The following is a 27371-nucleotide window of genomic DNA, read 5'->3' on the forward strand; positions in this document are numbered from 1 at the left end:
AATACACAATTTTAGAGAAATACTGCCACTTGATTTTGCAGGTGCAGAAAAAGCAGAAGCAAGAAATCTGTTGCCACACACTCCCCCTTGAAATGACACAGTATTCAGCACCATGGCAAACATTTTCTGACTTGTATATAACTAAAAAGGAATTCTAAACTCTTTAATTGCCCTCCTTACAACACTGGTGTCTCCCTTCATTTCACACTTTCAGCTTTCACACTGGAATAGGGGTTGCAATACTTTCCTGTCAGTACTGCAGAACTGAGGAGAACCTTACCCTGCACACAGATTATTCCAGTACTGGGATCAAACCATAATTTAGCACAGACTTTCTAGCCTCCTGTGCATTGTCATAACTTTGCTAAATCACTTGATTACAAATACAGAATACCTGAGGTTGGGCAGGAAGACTGATTTACATGAAACTTTCATTTAATTCTACAACTGTACTGAAAAATAGTCTCAAGTGTCTCAAGGAGGAGAACTTGCTCCATTAAGTATTTGCAACAATTATCCAAACACTCAAGGGGGGAGCACAGTACCACCAGGGAGTACCATCTGGATTTTATAATTTCTGCTTTAAAAAACAGGTATTGGACTAAAGTGAACTAACTTTCCCTTCCATACAAAAGTCACTAACCAGGTTTTAGAAGGGTAACTATCTCAACATTGGATGAACTTTATCATAAAAGAACTATTTAATTCCATTACAACAGTGAAAACTCCAGAGAAAGACATTTATTATTAGAGAAAACTGCACATGAAGGCTGAAGACACTTTAGTGAAAGCAGAGATACTTATTCAAACAAGAATACAGCTATCCATCACCCTGTGCTCTGCCTGATTTACATATATATAGCTTTTAAAATATCACTGCTCCTTTTTAAGCTGCAAGTGCCTCCAGGGAGGGAGGTTACCAACCCTATGATTCTGCACAGAACTCCAATTATTAGGTATAAAACACTATGAAGAATGAGGATGCCTTTATGATGATGATGACTAGATACACACTCCTGGCCAACATAAAAGCTGGATCTCATTTGCTCAGACGGGTTCTTAGTAAGAACATCCCAAGCATGTTTATGCACATCCCCTGCTCTGAACAGCTGCTGCACTCTCTGGTGAGCACGAGCTGATGGGCTGAGCTCTCAGGGCAGAACTCTCACTCCTGGCCAGGGTGCTCTCCTTAGCAGTGCCTTGTTCTCGGGGGACTCCAGCGCCTGCCCTCACTGCAGGGAAAGACTGCAGCAAAAATGAACACTGGTCTGAACACACCAGAACTACGAGAACAACGAAAATGGGCCCAGAACTTAATGAATTGCTGTGGTTGCATTACAGAAAAGAAGAAGTGATTCACAAAAATACAGTAAAGGCTGTGAAGAATAAGAGCTGTGAAATAATGAGAAGGTATGTATAAAGGCAGCAGGGTAATTTGGTTTAACTGGCAGATATATAAGCTTCACATGAATTTAAAATTAAGCACAGCTACATCTATTACGAAGTTGTGAACCAAACTGGCATATATATATCAGAATGTGAATTTAAACTGAATTTAAAGCCAAACAAAGGCTGTAACTTTAGATTGTGCACAATTAAGAGAATTCAGCAGTGAACTGGAAAAAAACCCAGAGATCTACATGTGTGGCTCTATATTCACCAAGAAAACTGCTCAGAACTTTCAGCACCAGATGCAACAAAACCATCAACTTTGCATTAGATCTTATGTCAAATGACTTAGAACTAAAACATCTTTTCTGCTGTAGCAAAGGAACTACAGAAATTCATATTGTGTTCACATGAGGATTTTTATATAACATTTTAAAATCTGGAGCAGTCAGGTCAAGTCATTCCTCTCCACTGGTCTCCAATATGCACAAGAGCTGAAGTATTTTTACTTTATGAGATGTCCAGTCACAAGTCTAGAAAGATACTAGAAGGAATGTGTGATAAAATCCCTCATAGTTCATATGAACATTTATGCATTAATATAACCCCCAGAATATTTCACATTAGAAATGTGAATCCTTAACGGGGCTCAAAACCAACCAGAAATAAGTACTAGAACAGCCAGTGCTTGTTATTTTCAAATCTCCCATAAGCTATTCTCAAAACAAGATTAATTAATCAAAAAAGAAATGTTAGGCTTGAACAAGATAAAATCAAAGATTTGATTCAGTGAGAAAAGGCAGCATTTTATAGAAAAGAAAGTTTCCTCAGTGGAAAAAAACAGCTCTCATAAAATAAGTTATTTGTTGTATAAAATAAGCAATTTGTAATATCATAAGATACTGTTTGTATATTTTTCAAAAACGCCGATTGTTTATTTTTAATTGCTTACTAGCATCAATATGAAATTGAAAATAGGCCAGTATGCCTCAAGCTATCAGTGGCTCATTGCCAAGAGTATGTACCAATAACAGCTTTAATAAGATTGACTATCTATCTACCTATACACATTACATGCATAAGAGCACTACCCTCATAAAAAAGCCTTTGCTGATGCACTTCAGCATTCAGCAGCATGGTAAACTACTTGTATATGAAATACAATAAACACTTGGATCACTCAAACAACTTCAGAGAAAGCTGTGTTAAGCTTTTAATGACTTCTCACATGCTCTCCACTTGCAACACAACTTTCAGTATCATTTAAGTCTGTGGAAGTGAAATAGAAATGCGGTAATGAACAGTTACAAACAAAGAGGTCAATTTAGTCGTCTACATTAATATATGCATTTGTTAAAATTTCCCCTGTGATGAACATGCGGCAAAAGCAGGCACCATCTCAGGCTGTGATTGTTACACAACTTGGGGAGAAGGCAAACACAAGGAGTTACAAGGTAAGACAGGAGCAGCTGGGAAAGAAGAGGTCAGTGTATTTCCACAGTGGGGAAATGGTGAAAGAGGCAGCACTTGGCAGGAGCAGGAAGCCTAAGAAACACCACAGTCACACTGCCTACTTGAAAACATGTGCAGGAGGGAAAAAATGAGGTGCAGGTTAAGAGGGGGACAGTGCAGGAGGTTGTGATGGCAGTAACAGGAATTGGGACCACAATCCAAGTCCTCTGACCCTATACAAGTGCAGGAATAAAAGGCGGCTGGAGTAACAGTTTCTCCAAAGCCAACACAGGGTATGTATGAACTGCACTGACATTGAAGGGAGACACAAATTAAGAAAATAATGGTATGGATGGCGAAAATACAGCAACACCACAGTTACTGAAGACCTGTTAAAGTGGGGCACAAATTAACAGTAAGGGGCCTCCTCACTCTCTGCTCATGAAATAACATTGTCTGAAGTTCATTAAGCTACTATTAAGTGTTATAATGCTACACCCATTAACAGGATTAGAGAGAAACTAAATGGAGTAACTGACAGAATGCCCTACTCAAAGCCAGCTGTGGAGCTAGTTATTGGGGAAAAATGCAAAACCAGACAGCCAAACCACAGATTCATCAACAGAAGAGCCAGAAATGTTTTTGTCTACAAGGTAAACACAGTACCCATGGCATACAGTGAAGCTTTCACATGAGAGCATCTTGCATACCCAGAGCATAGCACAGACCTTTTTGTACTGTCTGGTTATTTTTGAAGGATCCCAGTATCTTACACTCGGTGTCTGCCAGAAGACCATGGTCTTTGTATAACATTAGAGGATACTGGTACTTTTGTTAATTAGTTCTAGTGATTAATTAATGTTCTAAACTTGTGTCCAACTTCAATTTTTCTGACTAGATTACAAAACTTCTTAGTATTTGACCTCTGCTCTGACACCTACCAAAAGCACCCATCCATAATATTTTCCAGTCACCCTCTCTCTCCATCCAGTTTTTCAAACAGCTTTCTAAAGTGTGCTCACAAAACTATACATATTCTGGTGCTGGCTGCTCCAGGGCCAAGCAAAAACAAGTGTTTCTTCCACCTCCTTTTGCTCAAGGACATAAGCAGCTTGGAAGAGCCTCGGAGTTGGAGCAAGCACTGAGCTTGGTTTTTAGCAATCTGTTTTCCCGATGCATCCTCTGCTCCTGCCTCAGCAATTTTTGTAGCCCAGCAAATGGCTGCACCTTTACCCATCAGCATATTATATCACACTAAGTACAGTAATAAATGACTACACTACAGTAATGTGACAAAGCCTCTAGAGCTTAAGATGCATCATTGAGCAGAAAAAAAGTGCCTTGTTTTCCGTCATAGCCTCTTCCAGCAGAGGCCAGGCCCCTAATCCTTTGCTAGTGGAGCACAAGCCCTGCAGCTTTTGTCCAATGCAGGATCAGTCTGTCTCGGCAGCTACACACATTCTCTGACAAAACATTATCCTATCATCTAATGGAGTAGTAGAAGTAAGTGTTAAATGTGAGTTAAGATTTACACTTTGAAGGAATGTGTGGCAGGAAGAACGGACAGTAAGAAGGATAACTGAACCCAAACCTCCTCTACTCCTGGGTAATCTCCAGGTGATAACACCATTCCCCATTTAGACAAAATTTCAATTCAAGCATTTTTCTTGCATCACCAGCCTCCCAGAGTAAGTATTTTGTAATAAATTGGCTCAGTTATGATACACTACAGGTAACCCACTTTGTCTAAATGGACTGCAAAAAACAAGATGTTCAACATCACAGCACAATTCATGTTGTTGGCTTTTGAAGTGTCAAATGATTTGTAATGAGGAAGTTTGTTATTCTGCTTCGATCTTGACTATTTCACATTTACATAATTCTAATTCCTCAAGATGCTTGAGACAAACTGCAGATGTAAGGCTGTGCAGGAATTGCAGCACTTTGAAATTCAGATGAACACACCCAGACATTCATTATACCAATCTACTCAAAGTTGCCATGCCTACGCTAGGTACAGCCAAAACACATCTAAAGGAGTTTCTGAGCAGCTCTCTGTAGCCTGGTACTGCAGGGTAACTCCAAGCAGCAAAAGCTAAAATCCTGGCACCCCTAAATCAGCTATGCCAGTTTAAGAGCTCCTTCATACATAGTTTTCATGTAACCTCTCTAGTGTGGGAACAGCAAGTCAGAGGAGAGGGACATGAATAGCCCCTGGCAAAAGACACCTTTTACCATTCAGCCTGCGTCTGGAAAGTCAGCTTGGCTATTTCTGCATGACAGTGAAGTAAATAATACATTCAAGTCGTATGATGAATATTATTTACCTATTTGAAATTGAATTGTTATGAATATAAATGTGTTTTGATTAATTACTTTATTACATATGTGTGTGTTTGCCTACAAGCCATTCTTGGACTATGCATCTTAACAAGGAGGATTTCTAAAGGTACCTTTGTATAATTGTTAAAAGATGTGTTTATTCAGCTTTTAACTTTTTGAGCTAAGACTTAATACTGCTCCTTTTTGTGATGCTCAAATGTGCAGGTTATTTTCCATCTCCCATCTTCTGGGAGAGTCATCAAGAAGAAACAGTTATTCAGGGAATGGATTACTTCAAAAATAGCAGCTTCAGGAAGATTTTGCCCTGTAGCAGAGAGAAATCCTTCAGCAGTATTCTACTGAGGTGTCAGCTGAAGGATCCATATCACAGTGCTGAGGAACAGTTTCATAAAGCAAGGAAAGAACATTTAACTTCAGGGCTGAAAAAAGGAACATCGATACAGAATAGGAGAAAGAAGAGATCAGATACTTGGTCAAAAGCCATGAAGCTTGACTTTAGGAATTCAGGTTTCTCTTATACCACAGGACATCAAATAAGATTTCGCAGCTTTCTGTAAAAAAATTAAGAGAGTGGAACACACTCGAATTTGTTGCAGGTTTGTTTATTTTAATAAATGTATTTACTACTTTGAAAGACAATTAAATATTTTTAGAATGGCTTTTCAGTATCTGTCCCGTTTTGATATTCTCCTGTAAATAACCATTACCACAGATGTAGAAAGTTCTGCTCAGGAAGGAAAACATTGACCATAACTGGAGACCTGAACTCCCACATCAAGAAAATTGTTATCTTTTTGGGACTGTGTCAATTGTCAATACTTGAAGTGTCAAGAAGCCCTTCTAATCTGATCAATGTTGACAATGGTCGTATGTCTAGACAAAACTTCTGAAGTCTATGGAATACTTAGTTCCCCCCCCCCCCCCCCCCCCCCCAATTCTCAAAAGCAAAAAACACACTGGTATGAACGCAAAGGACTAGTCATGCATCTTGGAAGGATGATGCACGTACTTAATTACTGATCTAAGAAGATTAGAACTTTAATTGATATACATAATCCCTGATTTAAGGTCAAATTAACCAGTTTTAAGCTATTTAAGAGTTTTTTCAGGTCAACCATTTAACTGCACACATTACAGTGTCACTGCCCACCCTGCCCAGGGGTGCAGTAGCTTTTCTGTTCTTCAGTGAATTACAGATTTTTAAATAATTTGCTCCCTGTCCCAACACACTAAAAATTAGATTGAATTTATGTTCTTCTTCACAGAAAAAGCATTGCCACTCATGCAGCTTTGGTACAGCATGAGCATTAAGGCAAGGACATACATTCTTTTACTAAAATAAGCTAAGCAAAGATGGAAAGAGGATTTATAGCATATGATAAGGGAGACTGGAAGCTTCAGAATCTGGGTTTGTTTTCAATCCTACAGGCAAAAAATCACTACATCAATACATAATTAAGCAAAGAATGTAAGGACATTTTACATGTTTATTTTTTCTTCCTAGCCTACTAAGGAAAGGGCTGGAAAAACAAATAAAATTTTAAACCCCACCACCTCCAGAAACAGTAGACTAAGCACCACATACATAGCCTAATTATAAAATTTATCTACAAACAGAAACCAACTTCCTATTGGAACACCACTCTTCCTAAACTAGATTTGCATATCAATTAATGGCACAGAAATGAGATAGCAGTGTAGCAGAACATGAAATAACAAAGTTGAAGTTAACAGACAACCTTGCCAGCTAGCTGAAAATATGAATCTGCAGATGAAAATAGGCATTTTTATATTGGTGTGGCATTACAAGGTTGTAATAATGATCTTATTTTGATCCTATTTATTCTATTTAGCCTATACTGATGAGTTTTATTCGTATGCAACAAAAAAACCCTTAACATCTAGTTTGTATCTTCAACCAAAACTGTTTTTCACATCATTAAGGAGCCAGAAGACATCAAGAGAAAAATTCCACATTAGAATCCCCTCTGCCCTGTATTTACTTTGGCACAAACACTTCTGTCTTTGACTGTCAACTCTTATTTTAATCTTACTCATTCTGGTTTACTTTCCCAAGCAGCATTACTTTCCTTTAAAGACATATAACAAATATTTAATGTTTGGAATTTATTTCTTATAGTGCCATAACTTCATGCTGTATAAACGCCTTATGCCCAAAATTATTCCTTACCTGAGCTAGTTCATAACTCTAATATTTAAAAATTTCCCTATAATTTTTCACATCCAGCACTGCTTTCCATTCTGTTTGCTTCCTAGTTTATACCCATGGGTTTTAAGCACTTACCTTGTATTACAACATTTCATAGCCTATCATTCCTATGGAGGTAATTAGTTTAGAAAATAGCCTAAAATTTGTCACAGACCATCAAAAACTATTACAATTGGACACAATGGTCATACAGTCAATCTTTGCCAGTAGTACACAGCAGACAGTTTGCTCAAACATGGGGATGATTTAATGGTTTCCCTTTGGTCACTGAAGCAGAATCATTTCTGACCTGCTTCACCCATGAAACACCTTGGCAGCTCTGCAAGTCTCTTCATATTCAGGAGCCACACAAGAAACTTATATCAGGCAGGCTGAGACTTGCTCCCAAGACTGGTCTAACAACTACTGGAAAGTGTTTAACCTGGGATCCCCAAGCCACAAGTGAACTGGAAAGAGCTGCTTCCTTCAGCCTTTGCAAAGAGCAGCACAGGGCACCTCGGCAATCGGAGGAACAGAATCACAGAATGGTTGAGGTTCAGACCTCTGGGGCTTGTGTGGTCTCCCTGCTCAAAGCAGGGTCACCGCTAACAGGTCACTGGGGATCTTTCCCATTCCAGTCTGGTTCTGAGCATCTCCAAGTACAGGGAGACTCCACAAGTCCTTGTGTCTGCTGGGGAGCCCAGAACTGGGTACAGCACTCCAGATGGGTCCGACCAGAGTAGAGCAGAGAGGCTGGATCACATCCTCGGTGCTGCTGCTGCTCATCCCAGTGCAACCCAGAGTGCTGTTGAATTGTCTTTGCCACAAGAGTACATTGCTGGGCCATGCTGAACTTGTCCACCAGCATCACCTCTGGCTGCTGGACAAACTGAACAATAACAGCACCTTTCTTCACGTTTGTACTTAGGGTATAATGTTTACCCAGTGGTAACAAAATCACGATAAGACTGGTGGTGGGGATATTAATCAAACTGCCAGGTGAGACCACAGTAAACAAAGATTACTTGGCATGAGAGAATAACGTGGTATTTGGTAATCTCAACACCAAAGTTGCATTGTAAGCATTAGAGAACATTTCAAAGTTCACATCCTTTAGCAAGAAAGGAACAAAAAGAAACAAAGCTGCTGTCGTATTAAACCAGCAAAACCACAAATTCTGTGTTACAAACAAGTTTCAGTATCATACACTGTAAAAGCTGTTCAGAAAGAGGGTTGCCATGCAGTAAGAAAGTGCAAAGCAGAGAAACTGAGGGAAGCCTTATCTTCATTAAGCCAAAACAAACTATAATGCTGACTAAAATGCATAATTTGGGTGAACTAGAAGAAAAATGGCCTCAGTGCATTCGATAAGCAACTTTGTTCTGTTTTACTCGAGTTACTCTGGTGTCATGCAAATTAAGAGTCAGGCTTGCAGGCAGAAGGTAAATAATCTTACTTAAAACTCCCTTTTAAACACAAAATTTTCTATTCAACAAACAGAATGAAAAGCTTTAAGTATGATGCTTTTACCACAGCGTCTTGCAGTATGTCATGACAGACTTCCACGCTCATGTCCAAACCAAAGCTGAGCATTATTTAACCAGGCATAAGAGAGCTTGCTATGAAGTGAAAATATTTCCATAGTGCTTTTTCAGCAGACCCAGTAGGTACAGTAACATGATGATTCAGCAGAGATGAGCTCCTGCTCAAAACAGAGGGAAACATTTACCACAAGTGGGAGAGCTGCTGACCAGTCAAGCTGCAGTTATCCCAGTGTAATTGCCTTGGGTATTTTTGACTCACATGCATGGGCTGCATCTCTAGTGAGGCACAACAGCCTCTTCAGTTGATTTTTTCAGGACTATTTCCTATTAATACTTTGTAACCCACTTCCCCTCTCACTTCTATTCAGCTTCTACATGCTATTTCCTATTTGGCATTTACTGAAATTGCTGCTGGCTGAACAGGATTAGACCAGTAAAGCAGCCAAGGAATAAGAGACACATGTCAAACAGGTCCCTGTTACACAACAAAGAACAAGTACATATGCTCTAATTTGACATCAGCAAAAAAAATATCTTTTTCCCCAACAAAATGAGAGAGATGTGTTCAATTATTCCACCTAAGAAAGGCAAAGTATAGAAGTCATGCAAGAGAATCCAACTTTCAGCATCTTTATAAGAGTAAGATTTTAACTAGAAGAGTTGCATGCCTTCTGGAATCAGGAACATCAAAAGGAGATTCAAGGATCACTCAGGATCAAATAGCAAAGGCTACCTAAAATCTGCAAAACATGATTTCTCTAGACAAACACCAAATCCTTAAAAAATCAGTTCTAATGTCCTTGTGGCTGTCAGAGGACCACAATCAGGACTCACTGGACTGCATAAAGAAGCTACACCAAAGTACACAAACTCCAAACACTACATAACCCACTGTGAGCCCAAGAAAAATCAACGGGCTAACCAGTGAAAAGAAAGCAACAATTACAAGATGGTGAAACAAGGAAACAAGCAAAACATTCTTAAGACCATGCAAGATATAATGGCTACTAAAAAACCCAAATTGTATCAAAATTTCTTTTCCCAAGTAAAAGCCAGTCTTCCTTTCAGCGCAATAAACAGTAGGATGATACAATAGAACAGTTGTTCCTGCAATCAGCAAATGCAGTTCTGCTCAGTCTGGTCACCTACACATATCAGCTGAGTGGGGCTAGACAGATGGGAAGCTCCACCACCTGCTTAATCAGCAGCCCAAAGGCCTCTAACAAGAAACGTATGACATCTGAGAATTAATCTGAGTTTTAAAAGAGAAAGGTGTTATCTAAAAGCATTTAATTTGTGACTAAAAATTATGCCTTCAATTTTGACTTATTTTAAAACATTAAAACACAATTTATGCCAAGGAGAACAAACTCAAGCCTAGAAAGATGAACAGATAAACATCAGCAAGGAAGTCACACCAATACATAAAAATATCTGCTACAAGGCTAAAGCAGCTCGTTCTCAGTTTCCAACTTCCTCTTTACCACCATTTTGTTAGCAAGTTAATCCACATTGGCACCCACCTCAATGCCACTTTGCCTGGCTAGTTTGACAGCTGTGTTGTAGTAGCCACAGCGCAGGAGATGTTCCACCATCATACGATCCATGCGCTTCTTCTTCCACATGTTGGCCGGAGCTGGCTGGTCACTGCTGTGCTCCTTCAGATGTTCAATCCTGCGTTTGCAGAGCTTTGCGCTTTCATCTTCGGCCTGGATTGACTCCACAGCCTGAAAAGTAAAAACTAACGGTAAGAGCTACAGCTACATATTTTCAATCTCCTTTTAAAAGCAAAACACAATAATTGTTTGTAAGCATTCTTTATATGTCATATAGCTACTCCCACTAGCGTTTCTTTTGTTCAGAAATATTTCCTATGGCAGTGCCTAAGTTTCTGCATGGCTGGTCCAGTTCTGAGATGTTCTTGCACAGAAGTAAGTTTTGATATATTTGACATTATGAATAGATACATTTTTCTGCTTAATTTGCAGTTCATCCAAAACCAGAAATGTATCAACTATGGAACTGTTTTAATAGCCTGCAAAGAGCTTTCTGAAGATTTGCAGTCATCTGATCCAATGAGTTGAAAAGCAAAATTTCCACCTCTAACCTATGCATGGCTTCTTCCTCCAGCAGCTGTCCTGCTGGATTAGTTCTACTGAGGAGTGATGCAGAGTAAACCCACATTACTTCTAATACACTGAAGCCATTTTAATCAGTCATGCAATGATGGAAGTTATACAAATGGTTGGCCTCTCGGCAGCTGTAATTCAAGGATCTAAAAGCAGTTTTTCAAAATCATCAGTTTTGTTAACTGGTACTATTTTATATAACTCTGCTACTGTGGAAACACGCATCCCTTGTTCAGCAGCTTTACTTAGGAAAACACATTTGTCCAGAGGAACTAGATTGATGATTTTAAACCAACATATTGGCATACCCAGCAAATAACACACACCACTACCCCAAAGTATTGCCACAATATTTTTTTTTAATTAAAATGAAAACACTCCGCTCATAGTTGCTTTCCTTCAACCTTAAAGTCATCATTCCAAGCTGGCTGACTCAGTGCACAGCATGTGACAACTCTGGGCCATGTCAGGCTACAGAACTCCAGGAAGTGGAAGAACCTTTATGTGCCTGCTAAGGTGAAGACAAACCAGGAGAGGATGGTTACCACCTTTCCCATCTGCAACAGATCACTAGTGATGCAATTTCAAGTTAGGCTGCCCTGTGGTGACTTGGAACTTGCGGGCTTGTGTTTCAACGACTGCACAGCTCTGGCAGCTGGAAGGCACAGGCAGAACCTGGCAGGCTTTTGGCAGCCCACCCTGCACTCCATGCTGACACAGCCACCTCTCCAGAACTCAGACTATAGTATCATACATGGTACAGCTCCAGCTCTGGAAGCACAGGTTGGTTCTAATTGTATTTACCATGGCTGCCTATTTACAGACTTCTTCTGGAAGGATCAGTATTTGAAAAGCAAAGTGAAATAGAGAAAACCTGTAAGGAAAGCCGACCAAGCTTATTTCCCCCCCGCCCTCCAGTTAAGCCTCACTGATCTAGCTCTTGATACCAAATTGCAGCATCTAAAACACTCGTCGCTATACAAGAGTCTCTTCATAACATTCATGTAAACATCTGTAGCATAAGTTATTTATACTGAAGTCTGAGTTTGGCTGCTGACTTTAGCTTTATTTTATAACATACAGTTTGGAGACAAGTATTTTGTTTGAGTTATAAACTGGATTTCTTCCTTTTCAGCAAGCAAACACTAACTCAAGACAAAACACACATTCACTTTTTAGATGTCTGCAGTATTACCAGGTGTGAAGGCAACCTTGAGAAATATTCTGAATACAACTAAGAACTGGAGGCAGCCAGGCAAAAAGGTTAGATCCTTTCTCCTTCCAAAGGGCTCTTCCAATATGGCTTTTTATCTGGACATATACAGCTCTTGCTGTTTTTTTCGATCCTTCTAGTATGTCCAGGAAGGCCACAGACCGTTTTTTAAAACTCTCTGAAGCAAGTCTATCTGGACTTGCCCTGCTGGATGTTAATAGAACTTGAGGAAACAAGCATATTAAACAGGACACAAAAGGGAAAACACAAAGGCCTAAGCTTCCCCAAGATCGTTTTCAGAACCCAAGGAACCTGCTGTATTTAAAAGCTCTCTTTCAAGAGTGAGTAAGGTGTTAAATAAAGGAACCATGTAATTCTATTGTAGCCGTCTCAGCAGTCCATGAGATCCTTGTCTAAACACAGGAGGTAACAGAGATCCCACATGGGTCCAAAGGCTCTACAAAAACCCAGTAATTTTGCTTGGGGCAGAGATTATAGAGAAGACAGTTGGGAGTTGAGGGTTTGGAGCAGAAACAAGACCTTTGTATTACAGAGGACTCTTACTGTTAAACAATTATTTTTGGCCTTTTTTTTCTTTCTGAGCAGCTATAAGATTCCCCAGAGTCTTTCAGGCAGTCAAAAACAAATGAGCAATTAAACTAAAATGGAGCTTTGCACCCAAAACATTCAGCAATGCCTTCAGACACACCCCCACAGTCAGCAAAGCTTTAACAAGTAAATAACTTTTACTCCTCCACATCATTACTACACACCTACAAGCAACATCCAAAACCTCTTTCAGCAATAGCTCCTATTTTTCTATATGTAATGGAGAAGTCAAGAAAACATATTCTTTAAGACCTCGTCAAGTCTCACAATCCGAGGATGAAAAGAGCAATTAATTTATGAAGTCTTTTGCAGAACAGCTTTTCAACACCTAGCTAACTTGTTCAAGCAGAAAACCCCAAATCAACACACATGACAGAGTTATTTTCATGTTGCAAATCTCCAAGGTATTTTGATGCTTCACACAGTACTGTCTCAAGATTTATTTCTGTTGGTTATTTCATTTAAGTTTTAATGAAATGACTCTGCTACTATGTTTCATCTATTTATTTTTGGAGAAGCACTGCTCTCAAGTCAGGCGACAGAGCTATTTTCATTTTTCTGCAAGACTTGTTTCAAGTAAGTGTTCTGATGACTCTAGGGATGAGTAATATTCCCATCCAAAATAAGTATGGCTTATACTTCTTTTTCTGAGAACATATACATCTTTTTGCTAAGAAAGATGTGGTAAAGGCATGAAAGGCTGGTTGTATTTTGTTGAAGCTTAACAGCTAGAAGCAAGTTATCCTGCCAAATTTTGTTTAAAAAGCTCTTAATATTCCCTAGGAATCTTTCAAATTGCAAGTTGAGTGTTTATAAAAAAAAATTCAAGTAACAATCCAGGACAACTTGCAATTTCTTCTGCAGTGAAGTCTCAACACTGCATGCAACTATTCCTGCACTGGGGGTTTCACATTTTTATCTTCTACCTGTTTTGCTGTTCCAGTGATCAATTATCAATTACTGCACAAACCTTTCCATTAGACAAGTGGGAATTGACATAAATCAATTAATTTTGCTACTATTTCTTTTCTGTTAGTAAAGAAAGTCCTTTTGAGGACACCAAATATATATTAATTTTACCTCTCAACAGGAGTTTGTTATACTTAGACAAGGACCACCAAATCATGTGTCTTAAGCACAGTGAAGCAAGGTTTCACGGTGCATTCCAAGGCCTTTGAGAGCCAGCAATGCCTGCTAGGTTGAAAAGAAAATCAAAGCCAACGGCATTGCAATGAAGGTGGAAAAGCCCTGACCTTGCGTTTCAGAACACTGAGCTTTTCCACCACTCCATCCAGGAGACTGACAACGGAGTCCACAGCGGGACAACTGCTCAGTGTCTTCTCCAGCTCCGCCACCACCATGGTCACGTGGCTGGTCTCCCGGTCAATGTTCTTCTGGGCAGCTCGAAATCGTTTGTTCAGAGTTTCATATGGCACCTGAAAGAGAAACACCAAGCCATTAGAATTTCTGTATTTAAAAAGTCAGATCCTCTGGAGCTTAGAAAGACTGATGATTTCATCTGATGCGGCCCAAAGAACACCTTGGTACCAGGGGACGAGAGGTCATTGATTGAACTGGAGTTCCCATACTAAAACCCTTATTTAAGTTCTCTCAGCAAGGAGCTCACACTTCAAAGATCACAAAAAAATACCAGGAAAAATGCTGCAGTTTCTTGTCTGATACCAGGTTGTGCTTTGGCCATAGGAAGCACTGATAGAAACAGTCCAGTGACTACAGAAAGTGAAGACTAATTCGTACCTAGAAAAGGAAAGCAACTAATTAAACTAAGAGATCACCCTTCAGAACATAACTTTCTAATTTTACATTTCTTCCCTTCATGAATTCATTAAAAATGAGAGAGTTACCTTTGAGAAAAAGCATGTATAATGCATATTGGCTACTGAAAAAATTATACGTAGTACACCAACAGTTATTCAGGAAATCCAACAAGTCTCCTACACACCTCTACCCATGAAAGACTGCTTTTTAGTATTACTTCCCCAAGGACTATGAGGAATGCCAAGAGAAACCCCAAGTAAATTTTCTAGTGATAAAAGCCTACAATGTATGAGTAAAGTGGTTAATTTCCTCTAATGCTCCATTCCTGAGTTAAAGTGGTTAATTTCCTCTAAAGCCCCATTCCTGAGTTAAGAGATCTGCCGGTCTTGGAGGTCTCCTGTCCTACTTGTCCCACACATTTGTGGAACAGTTGAATCAAAACTGCTACTGATGGCCATTAGGGACACATAGATGGGAGCAGTCTACAGGCTGGGGAATGATTTGGGGAAAGCTTGCAGGAAATGTTAAGCTGCTTCCACTAGAGTGACAGCACAAGCAATTTAGACAGGAAGTTCTATTACTTCACAGGAACAGAAATTCTTAAAAACATTCCAGTGCTATACACTTAATTCAGCCATATCTTTAATCTTTAACAAGTCCATGAGAAGTTCTTTCAGGTAGTTATGATAGTCTTGATTGCTTTTTCATTAATCAAAGGCATAATTTAGCTAGCAATCAGATTATCCATGTTAAAGGTAAAACAGGAAACACAAATCAGTGCTCTGTTTGGTACATATCACGTATATGTTTGATTACAAATCTTTCAAGCATATAACTTCTAGTCAATTACATCAAGGTCTCCGTTTTCCTCATTCTAATTATCTGCATGCAAGGAAGTATCCCCAGGGGCCACAGCCCTTCTGGGCTCCATTAGCAAAGAGGTTCCTACAGAACCACTACAATTCCCTATTAGGGAACAGTTTGGTTCAGACGAAGGAAAATGAGCCAAAGCATTTGCTTTCCAAGACTTTGCATTTGTAGTAGTAATAAAACACAAGGATAATCCTGATAAGATATGAAAGGGCTGAAATGATCTGTTTAATGGTTCTCGGTATCTCAAACTAAGACCTAAACAAATGACAGGACAAGACTCTACCACAGGGAGCATCAAGCCAAAATATTTCCTTATACATTTTGCCCTAAAATGCCAGCAGCACACCCATCCAAAACTCAAACCACATAAACCACGACAAATTATAGGCTTCAACACCTACTGAATTGCCTACATAACAATCTTCCAATTCCAACCCTGATTTCTTTTCTCCATTTCCACAAAAAAATTGAAATATTTTAGAGACCCACAGATAAAATGGATGTTCTAGGAAGCCATTATTTTGACATCTCATGTTTTTGAACATGGAAACCTATTTCCAACTCTAAGACCTGATGCCAGACAGCATTAAGACAACTTCTTCCCTTCTTTTTCCCCCACAACATTTTTCTGTTCACCAAAAAATATTTCTGCAAGTACTTTGCTAATCAGCTTTCCATGCCACACTGAAAATCTGCATCAATAAAGACTTTCATAAGCTACTATTAATTTGAGGCATCTTTTTTAGTACAGGAAGTGCTTTTGTCAAATTTTGAGCAGTCAGCTGGACACAGATCTAGTCAGTTGAAAAAAAAAGTCTGTGTTTAATCTCCCTTTTCCCTAGTTCCTTATCTGCACTCAAGAGCAGTAACAGCACCCATTTCCTGTGCTCTGTCTCTTCAGCATGCAGACTTCTGGCACCGTTTGTGTTCATATGACATTTAGAACAATTGAACTTTCAACTTCAGCTGGTATCACTATATATCTTTTAGAATGTGTCTAGGTGCAATAGGTTTTTGAATCTTCTCTTATGTTTTTTTTCCCCTACCGTAAAAACAATCTGAATGTCTTGTGTGGAAGAGACTATAAGTTGAAATGTTTCCACTATATACTCTCAAAGTAAATAAAAGTAAACATATTGAGAAACATAATTTAGTGTGTCATAACAAGGGAAATTAAAGGTACAATGAAATTATTTGCATAACTGAAGCTGACAGTAAATACACTTTACCAGAGATTTTCGCAATTTGCACAGGCAGTTGTTTCTTATTATAGAGCCAGCAGTTTCCATGCAAGTATTTGTGAATCATATCCAGGTACAGCTTTTACAGTTACTTTACAGGGACAGAGTCTATGAATGCCAAAATTTAGAAGTGCAACTGCTACATTCCTCACAAAGCAGCATTTTATCTTGAATTTGCATCTTGATCCTCTGCTCTTTTATTACTCCTACAGCTCCAAAGTGCCAAAGGAGCCACTCCCCAGCACTGGCTTGCTTTACTGCAGAACCCTCCAAAAGTTACAGGCACTGTACCAGTAGGATCACTTTTTTGCACCAATAATGAAAGTTAATGGAAGGAGAACATATAAGAAGTGTTCGGGACAATACAATTCTAAAAATGTTTAATTATAGTTCACTTTGATTTTCAGGTACCATCGTTAAAACACTGTGAACACCAAACTTTGCAGACCAAGAGACAGATGCAAGATTTACATCTCATTAAGTGCCATAAACCTATTAGAGACTTGGAATCTTTCCTGCCAGTACCATTCTATGACCAAACCTAGATTACACAGTCATTATTCAGAGACAAGAGTGACCTACAGAACTCAGCCTAGGGAAGCATTACCTTAAGGAAAAAAGAATAAATCAGCCACTAGAAAATTTGAAATAAAGCAGCAAGTACTGTCCAGAATGTGTTCTGTACAAGCACAATACCAACTTGTCCTACTCGTTAGAGCTTGAAAAACCACACCCAGTTGGCTCATACTGTGAACATACAAGAGGATACAAAAGAGAGCTGTAAAATATTAGTGGGCAGCACATTTAAATCCAGGGGTACTAAATAGGTTCTGCTCCTTTTGTTCATCAGCTTCCACAGCTGCAGACACATTATTGAACCTAAGCATGTACTAAACCAGGTCAAACTTAAACCTAGTGAAAAGGAATTTGACTGAAGTTAGAACAACCTACACAAGGGGTAAAATTACAGTAACACAAGTTTTTCCAAGATCAAAATTTTGCTGTGATGTGAAGCAAAGTCTGTTTGGCTGGAGGCTTCTGCAACTGTAGCATGACTGTTTCCAGGTGCTGTACACTAACAAAGGCAGAGACAACTGATTAACCTGATCCAAATACTTCCTTCATTTCAGGAGCTGCTTCACTGTTTTTAGAAAGCGAAAAAACTGGTGTGTTGTCCCAGAACATGCTCCAACAACCTCCAGCTGTGGAGTCAAGACTTAGAAGAGGATTGCTCTGGGTGTACAAGCTTGAACTGGAAGAAGAGAAAAGACTGCCATGAGAGCAACACGTTGGTTGTTTGGTTGAGAGCAGGGAGTAGAAAACTACAGAGCTAAGGATTTCAGGGGAGTTTTTAAGTGTGCACTTAGGAACTCAACTGTGAAGTTTACTACCTGGCCTTCAGCCCAAACACAGTCCTCTTCCTGCCATGAATGCAAATAAAGTACCAACGCAAGGCAGAGTTCTCAAATCATGAAGTGGCTAAAGCTATTCGAACTGGACAACTGTAGGCAATCTTTCTTTTCATAAGCCATATCAAATGTAACTTGAAATACCCTGAAGCATAGTGAATTCAAATATATTTTCATAAAAATAAATTTTTCAATAAGCCATTCACTTACTAATTGATTCCATTTTCTTGAGTTTTTTGAAAACACATAAAAAGGAGAAAAAAACCCCAGCTAGTATTAAATGCTTGCATATACTGTAATCGGATGCTTTTCAAACTGCATACGCTTCTCAAGTGTTAATTATCAGCCTGCAAATAAATATTTAAAGAAATATAAATAATATTAAGCCAACTGCACACAGGGCTGGATCAAGCCAAGCGTGAGCAGCTGGTCAAGGGAGGCAATCTGGGCCCTCTACTCAGCTCTTGTGAAGCCCCACCTGCAATGTTGCACCCAGCTCTGGGGCCTCCAAACACAAGACGGATCTGAACCTGCTGGAGCAAGACCAGAGGAGGCCACAAAAGTGATCAGAGGGCTGGAGCCCCTCTGCTGTGGAGACAGCCTGAGACAGCTGGGGTTCTCCTCCGTGGAGAACAGAAGGCAGTGGGAAGACGTTATGGCACCTTCCAGTACCTAACAGGCTGTAAGAGGGCTAGAGGAGGGACTTTTCACAAGGCCATGGAGTGACAGGACAAGGGGGAATGGCTTCAAAATGGCAGAGGCAGGGTTAGATTAGATATGAGGAAGAAATTCCCCACTGTGAGGGTGGTAAGGCCCTGACACAGTTATCCAGAAAGCTATGAATGACCTATCCCTGGAAGTGTCCAAGACTAGGCTGGATGGGGCTCTCAGCAACCCAGTCTAATGGACACAGAAAGGAGGCTGGAATTAAATTATCTCTAAGCTCCCTTCAAAGTAAACCATTCTATGATTCTAAACCACCTAATCCTTTACACAGCATCCTGCAATGCATATTGCTTTTACACTCATTATCAAGATTTAACTGAGATTAATTTTTCTTTTCTTAAGGTTTCCCGAATGTATCTATGTGTGCACATTTTGTAATCTCCCCATAAATTGAATATATACAAACAGCTGCTGAGCACACTCCCACCTCAGCTCTCGCTTATCTCTACAGACTCACAGAAAAGCACCCTTAGAAAACATGTGATGAGAACATACCATCTATAGCCTTTAACAATATCAAAAGGGAGAGGAGAATGCAGACCATTTTCCCCTCAGAGAAGTTCACTAATTACAGTGATCAAAGCTTAAAAAGCTTTGCTACCTGTAAGGCATTTATTTTGTTGGAAGTCAGACAACCAGACTGAACTTATGCTCATTGTAGCACCTTGAATTTTATTAAGCAGTTTAATGGCATTTCGAGCATGTGGTGAAGTCTTAGCCTGTTGCACACTGGCAGCTTCTGCAACAGACACAGCCACTCACTGAGCACCTGGGGTTTGCAAATAAATTGAATACAGAGACAGCTGAAAGGCTCTCTGCTTGGGATAGAATACAACATGACAAAAAACATGGACTGTGGAGAGGTCCTCTTTGCAGAAGTGTTGTAGTTGTCCAGCCACAAAAGCCTTCTGAGTCACAGCTAGAAATCCAGCACTTGTTACCATCACAGACAACATCACATTCAACTAGACTTCAAATAAGGAATTGCTATTACCAGGGCCTTATAGATACAAGCAGCTTAAGGAAGATAAAATGCATCTACACAATTGAGTTTGTGACCTAGCTGCAAAGGACAACAAAGTCTCACTTCTAAATGCCTTCTTTGTCTTTACTGGTGAAGTTTCCTAAGCCTTCCTGACGATGCATGAGCAACTGAGCCTGGGGAGAAAGGTACTATTCACTCATGTAAGAAGTCCAAAGCAAGCTGAGGATACACAGGCCTCGAGAGATGACTGACAAAGCTACCAAGGGAGCATTCACACAGGTACATAGGAGCAGAAGGGAGGAAAGGAGAGAGGTCTTGGATGACACAGCAAACCTGTTACCATTGCTGGAATGTCATGGTGAACAAGAGAAGTTTTCCCTGACTGAAAATGGCAAGTTCTGTGCCCCTACTCCAAAAAAAGAACCTGGAAGATCACAAAAATTACAGGCTGGTCTGCCTCATCTCAGTTCTTGTGAAAGTTACAGAAAAAAGAAAAAAACAAGGAAACCATTTCCGAACTTGTAAAGGTGACCAGGAACAACCAGCCCAGAACTGCCATAAGCAAATCAAGCTTGACAACACTGTTTGCTTTCAATGATCTCTGAATGGCAGGAGCACGCTGGCAACCTTTCATGCCAACAGTAGTGAGGTTTTTGACATGGTCTCACTTGTGGCCAAACAGGGGAGACATGGACTCAATGGCTGAACACAACATGGGTGAGGGATTGACTGCATAGTCAGGCTCTAAGAATAATGGTCAGTGGTTCCAAAGCTTCCTGGTGGCCAATTACAAGTACTGCTTGACTCCCCAGGAATGTTATCAGCCCCAACATATATGACATCTTCAACCATCTGCACTATGGAGCACACGGTCAGAAAGCTCACAGGAGACAAACTGGGAGAGTGCTTCATAAATATAAATGGGTGTTGGAGTTGCCATTCAGAAAAAATGACAAGCTGGAGAAATACACCAAGTACTTTATGAAAGATAATCAAGGTAAAAGACCAGGGCCCAGTATCTGGCACAAAACCATCCCAGCCTTCAGCACTGGCTGTGGAATAACTGGCTAGGCCCATCACTGCAAGAAATGATGCAGAGGTCCTGATGGACAGCAGGTAATGGATAACCCCATCCCAGGCTGCATTAGCAAGGCTAAAGGCAGTGGGTTGAGAGGAGTGATTGTGTATGCTCAGCATTTATGCACACTCATCTGGAATACTGAGTCTGGTTTTCAGGTCACTCCCCCCACCCACTAAAAAAGAGATGCTGACAAACTGGAGACAGTCCAGAAGGCTGCCACCACAACAGTGAGCTGGTTGGAGGATAAAAAAAAAAAATCCAAGAGAAGCTGAGAGGGGCAGGCTTGTTTCCATTGTAGAACGGAAGGCTACAGGGAGCTGGAAGCAGCACAATCTGATAGAAGCTTTCTACCACCGAAAGGTGAAGGTCACAGATAAGAGCCTGCCAGACTTTCCGGAGTTACAGTGCAAAAAGGAAGGAGGCAGAGTTGACAACTGTCACTAAAGAAAATTCCAGCTGGACATAAAAATATTTCAATCAGAAGACTTGGTAAGCACTGGAACAGTAGCCCAGAAAGGTGACGGAATCTCCACCCTCAAGAACTTTCAGAACTTGGCAGGACTCCGAGCAACTCAGATTAGCTTTTGAAGTTAGCCAAGGTTTAAGAAGTAGCCTGAATTGAACAGTCTGCAGAAGTACTTTCCTACTTTAATTTAATGAATTAATCTTTGTTAACTTAGACATCAAATACATTTCCATACAAAGATCTGAATGACCATACCAGATAAGACCAACTGCCTTTTCTGTCACTATTTTTTCTCTGATGATAACCAGAAAGAGGATGGCACTTGAAAAAAGGCAAGAACAAAGTTACCAATCCCAAACAGTCTCTTTGGACTTCTTGAGCCAGAGATGGGAGTTTAATAGTAGAAACGCCACAGGGTGTTTCTCACTCGTGAACTGCTGGTTGCTGTTGACCTGAGTTTTAGCACTGCAACATCCTGTTGTGAGACATTTCACAGGCTCACAGCTATGTGAAGAAATACTCTGTTTTTGAGTTTTCAGCTAAGATGAAACCCTTTTGTTCTTGTTTTGGAAGCAAAAAAGGGAACCCTCTCTTTCTCCAACATACTTCTCACGTATCTTGAGATTGAAGAGACTCTTTCTAAACCATGCCTTGAAGACAAACATTCCATCTCTCTAATCATTCTTGTCCTCCTATAGACATTTTCCAGTCCTACTACACCCTTTTACAGGATGTGAGAAGGGAGAAAATAAGAGTAACTCATACCACTTGAGAGAACAAGAAACCATGGATTTTAACTGCTGCATATTGAGTTTCTCCATTATTCCCTTTCCCAACACTTCTGTCCTGTATTTGTTGACATTAACCTGACCACAGAAAAATTTACTATTAGCCCTCAGATCCCACTGACCAATGATGATCATTTCCAACTCAGTTATTATATATATAAGACTAGGATTAATTTTCTTTCCACCATACCTAAAAGCTGTATCATACTGCACTTGTCTATACTGAATCTATTTTAGCACCCATTCAGTCTCTCACTGCTCTCCTCTAATGGTTCACACTTGGGCTATATTTGCAATACCCCAATTATCTTGGTATCATAAGGAAACTGCTTCATCTCAGCACTTACTCTTTCTCCCAGGCTGTTCAAACAGCTGAATATCACCAGGATGCCACCAGAATCCTAACACCAATCTTCCTCCAGCACAGAGGCTGGTTACTAAATCTTGATGTTTGTTTTTTATCTTGTCCAGCTCCTTATCCACATAAGGACTTCAGTCTGTCTTGCAAGAGTTCCTGGTAAGGCTTATCTCTAAAAAACATCCAGTAATATGAATAAACTATCAAGCAAATCCACCTCACTGCCTCCTTCAGTTTCTTAAAAACAACTCCAATATCTTTAAATGGCATGCACTTCTTTAAAAGTCACATTAACTGATATACATTATTCCATATTTGATTAGCTGGGATACTATTTCTGCATCAATAAGCCATCGGTTGGAAGGGGAAAATCAATTACATATATTAAGAACCTCACTAAAATTTTACTTAACATAGCAGAAGCAGGGAAACAGTCTTCTACATTGTCTTTCTTCCACAGCTATCCATCAAAATCCTCAGACTACTTCAGCATTTATCAGAGAATTAAGAGGAGGACTGAACACAGGAGAAAGGGATTTCTCCCAGGACAAAAAGGGTTTTAATGACAAGTGTTACATGCTGCATTTCTGCTCCTCTGGAGGTGTAGGATGTTAGGGCAAAGTCTAATGACAACTGTGCAAAATTCCAAATACCATCTTGATGCTGCCCACTAATTTTCCTGACTGGTACACAGCAATACCAAAAGACTGAACTACACATTTATTGCATGACTGAAGTTTTGAAAGAAAATATAAGCCTCTATTCTCCAAATCTTTAGCCTTACAGCAGACCTTCAGCACACCAGATCTCACACTGATCTGGTCACATACTACAACATTGGTCAAATTCTTTCTTTACTTATATAGAGTAAAATCTAAGGAACTCCAAATAAAAATGAGAAGTAAAACAATCACTTTCAGACCACAACATAAATCAAAAAGTTTCTAGCCCACAGTAACTGCATATATGAAACTAGTTCAGATGCAGCAGAAAGAAGTAAAAACCAGTTTGTGTAGCTATCATTTGGTTGTGGGGAATTACAGAGTAAAAGTGAGACTTTAAAAAAGTCAGTTGAAGGAAGAAATTGAAGGAAAAAATATTTGGTTGTATATGTAAGACCTTTAACTATTCTCCAGACTCCTGTTAACAGGATTTTTCAAAGGTTTATTTACTAAATACTGGTTTTCACAGACAACAGAAACAAACATCTTTTACATAGGTTTGCAATTCTGTGAAGAACATCTATTTTCCTTCTGTATTTGATAGAAAGTAGTGAATTGGGTCAAACTGGTACCAGTTCCTATAGAGGGAACTTTTAACTATATATCCTGACTTGACAGATCTCTGTGTGCATCTTCCTTCCTCAGTGTTAAAGTATCTTGGCTGAAAGTAACGCCTTCCCACTAAAATGTGATTTTAAAAAAAACCCCATAACCTTCATTGTGTATGTTTTCAAATTAACTCCGTCACGAGCAAGAGGGAATCAGAAACGGATTTTTTAAAACCTTATCAAGTACATGAAGTCACAAAATTAGGGGGAAGGAAAAAAAAAAAAGTGTTTCAAGAAATATAAAATAAAAAGAGTCCTACCAGATTACGTGGGGGGAACCATTACAGAACTATGCTCTCCTTTCAAGGGTCACAAAAATGGTGCGCTTCCTCTCCTCAACTGTGTTAGCTTACAACACCTGAAAAGCACCAGAGATTTGTATGAATCTACAGGTCTCCAAGACAATTCAGTTGAAGACTTTGAGATATAAATAAGGTTCTTTCAAATGCCCCTACATGAAATTAAGCCTGGCGAGGCAGCTAGGGGAAACAGAGAGGTGCAGTGATGGAATTGCCTTTCAAAAAAGTAGAAGCAAAGACAACTTAGCACTACTTTAGGCAAGAAGAACAGGAAATAGAGGAACATGTAAGAAAAATTAGGCATCTCCTGAAGAGTTTCAACAAACAGTGTCAAGAGAAAAAACTAAACCCCACAAGAAACATCTTCATGCACTCAGCTGTTTTCTTGAGACTAAATTAGATCACCACGCTCACTTTGCCTCAAAAAAACAGAAAAGTAGGGGACATCTATCATATATGATGCCATAGAAAAATGAGGCAACTACTGAAATTTTTCCCTCAAAGAAGAAACAATTAAGCACTTCCATGCAGAATTACTGAAATTCTGTATTTTTATATAGTTCATTTTTTCCTCAACAATTCTTGGATTCCTTCAGACCAGAGTCATCAGCATTATTGGTCACTGGACTTATCCAAAACATAAATGATATCACCACCTCTTCAGTGAACTCTTCTGATGAGTAGCTCTTATCAATTCCTTAAAATAGTAATAGTTTGTTCTAGGCAAAATCAGAAAAGGAAAAAAAAGTTAAAAGAGTAGTAGTATATTTCAGGAATGGATGGCTAAGAATAATGTCTAGATTTAGGTTAATTAGGTAAAAGCATTAAAATAAAATCTTGAAGATATAGATGCAAACACAGTAATTTCATAAGCCTAAAAGCAGTTGGAGGTAATTTGGATTATTAAAAAATAGTTATTTTTAAAAACAGTTTCAATGTTTTGGAAGAGTAAAGCCTTAGTTACAAACAAGTCAGTTTTACAACTCAGGAAGACAGTACTGTGTATTCTAGAGCAGCTGTGTCTCAAAAGAAATCATCATTCTATTATTCAAAGCTGCAACTTCAATACAGGAGAGAACGAGCAGCAAAAATTCTTGGACTCTCCATCTGCTACACAAGTAGCAATCACCCTCCTTCAAAATATTATCCTGTTACACCAACTGCAAGTAACTTATTTCTAAATACATTATGAACTTTGGAACAAGGCTTCCTGCAAGAAAATTAAGTGATTTACAAAGCCATTTTCCTGTTATAGAAAACTGTCTTGCATCCTTATATAAGGAGGTTGACAGCCACTTTAAGAGCCCTGTCCAGAACCACCCTGAGGACATCAGAGATCAGTCTTTTCCAACGCACTTGTTTATGGCTGCCACCTGGACTTACACCTCAAAAGAAATGTCTGCTTTTCTTTTTTCAGTAGGAATACTGGAGCACTAACAAGAATCTAAGCATTGCCCCCTGGCCATAGAAGCAGCTGAGTTGCAAAGCTGAGGTCACTCAGCAGGTTTGTGTCCTAAGCAAGTCCCTCCATTTGTTTTGATCCTTCTTTCTTCTCCAAATATTTGTTCATTTTAACCACAGCACCACCTCTTTACCTCTTTAAATGAAAGAGGTCATTGTCCTTCTGTGCGTTTGCACAGTCCAGACACCATGATACTGGCAAGAGATCCCATTTCCAACCAGATTGGACCCAAAGAACCTATTCCAGCCAAAGTGACAGCATTTCTTGTAAGACAATTAAGCATTATCGATTCAAATCAGCAAACCTATGTCAGAATATATGAATGATCAAAGTTCTACTCAATGTATCATCTGTTTTACTTTCATTTTCACTAGTTTACAAGCCAAGTTAATCCACAGAGCTCTTCAAAAAAGCTGAGGTAAATCAAAAGAAGTTGTGAAGTGGTTAAATTACTGGCTGTCAAAATTAAAATATCTTTAAAAACTGCTTTATTTAAGTCAAATAACACGTATTTTAAGTAATCAGTTGCTTTGGCATATTTCACATTCTGGGTTAGCAAATACTTCCCACATAGTGTATCTTCAGGCTGTAAGTTGTGGGAGGCCAAGTCTACAATGCAGGCACAGCTTTCTGACTTCACAAGGACTGATGGATGCTGCCAGTGTGCCGTTACAGCAAATACCCATCTGCCACAACAGTGCTTCCCGAAATCTGTGAGCTCAAAAGGCACACTCCTATGCTGATTATACAGGAACTACTAACTTGAAAGACAATGGGAAGATGCTTAGGGAGCACACCAAGTAAAGCATTTTCCTATTTCCTAGGAAATGTGTGAAGCCCAGCATTACTCATTTCCCAGGTCTTGAGAAACACTCACCATGCCAAGAGTCAAATCTTGTTTTATGTCAACGTTTAAAATCCCAATGTGCTAGCTACCATACAAGCATATTATTTCTCCACCAGAAAACATACACAAACCAAACTCACAAGATCACAGGCCACCGTCCTGTGAAAACACTACAAACCAAGTATGGTGCAACTAGGAATTGCAACACCAGGTAAGTGTTCACTTTGAAGATAATAACAGGAAATCTTCTGAAAGATGTTTGAGAATACCGTTCTTCAAGTATTTCCCTACAGGCACAATGGGGTACTGATAACCAAACAACAGCTCTAGGTCATGACTGCACTGCCTTTCACTGTGTCTTCTTCCTTCATTAATCACTTTAAAATGTATTTTATAGTGAACACTCAGGGGTGGAAAAGAGACCAACAGGAGCCAATTTCTTCTGCTACTTTAGGAAGTCAAACTTCTTACAAAGTCCCGCAGGGTTAGCTTTTTCTTAAAAGAGTGGTTTTTAGAGCAGAGCCTAGTGCAGGAAAACAACAGCAGCACAAAAGATGTCACACTTGTTTGCTGACACACACACAGGTACACACAGGATGTGTCAAAACAGGAAGTGCATTATTCAGCAGCACAGGAACGCTCGGCATGGACATTCACCGCGCTCAGTGAGTCAGAGCACCCAGGTTGAAGATGGATTGAGTATGAGATAAGTGCTCATGATGAGTTAGTGCAGAGCTGTTACCAACATCCAGGCTTAGCTTATTTTACCAACCTTCTGTCTGAAAAGCACTTAGATTGTCTAAAAAGAGGCCTACAAGAGAGCTGGAATGGGACGTTTT

General features: G+C 39.6%; 1 protein-coding gene across 4 annotated transcripts in view; it reads right to left on the bottom strand.

Moving 5' to 3' along the window:
• Positions 1–27371, bottom strand: part of MAEA (macrophage erythroblast attacher, E3 ubiquitin ligase) — a 48883-nt gene that overhangs the window by 16869 nt on the left and 4643 nt on the right. For 2 of the 4 annotated variants that reach the window (XM_066185320.1, XM_066185321.1), the window contains exons 2-3: positions 14142–14324; positions 10461–10664 (exon numbers count right to left, since the gene is read on the bottom strand). In XM_066185320.1, coding sequence (XP_066041417.1) covers positions 10461–10664; positions 14142–14324 — 387 coding nt within the window. Of the gene's footprint in view, positions 1–10460; positions 10665–14141; positions 14325–22583; positions 22662–24184; positions 24283–27371 lie in introns of those variants that run through there. The other 2 variants (XM_066185322.1, XM_066185323.1) reach the window with 2 other exon arrangements.

The sequence above is a fragment of the Chamaea fasciata genome, unplaced genomic scaffold, assembly GCF_029207755.1.
Source record: "Chamaea fasciata isolate MVZ Bird 193981 ecotype frontalis unplaced genomic scaffold, bChaFas1.0.hap1 SCAF_6, whole genome shotgun sequence".
Taxonomy (NCBI): Eukaryota; Metazoa; Chordata; class Aves; order Passeriformes; family Sylviidae; genus Chamaea; species Chamaea fasciata.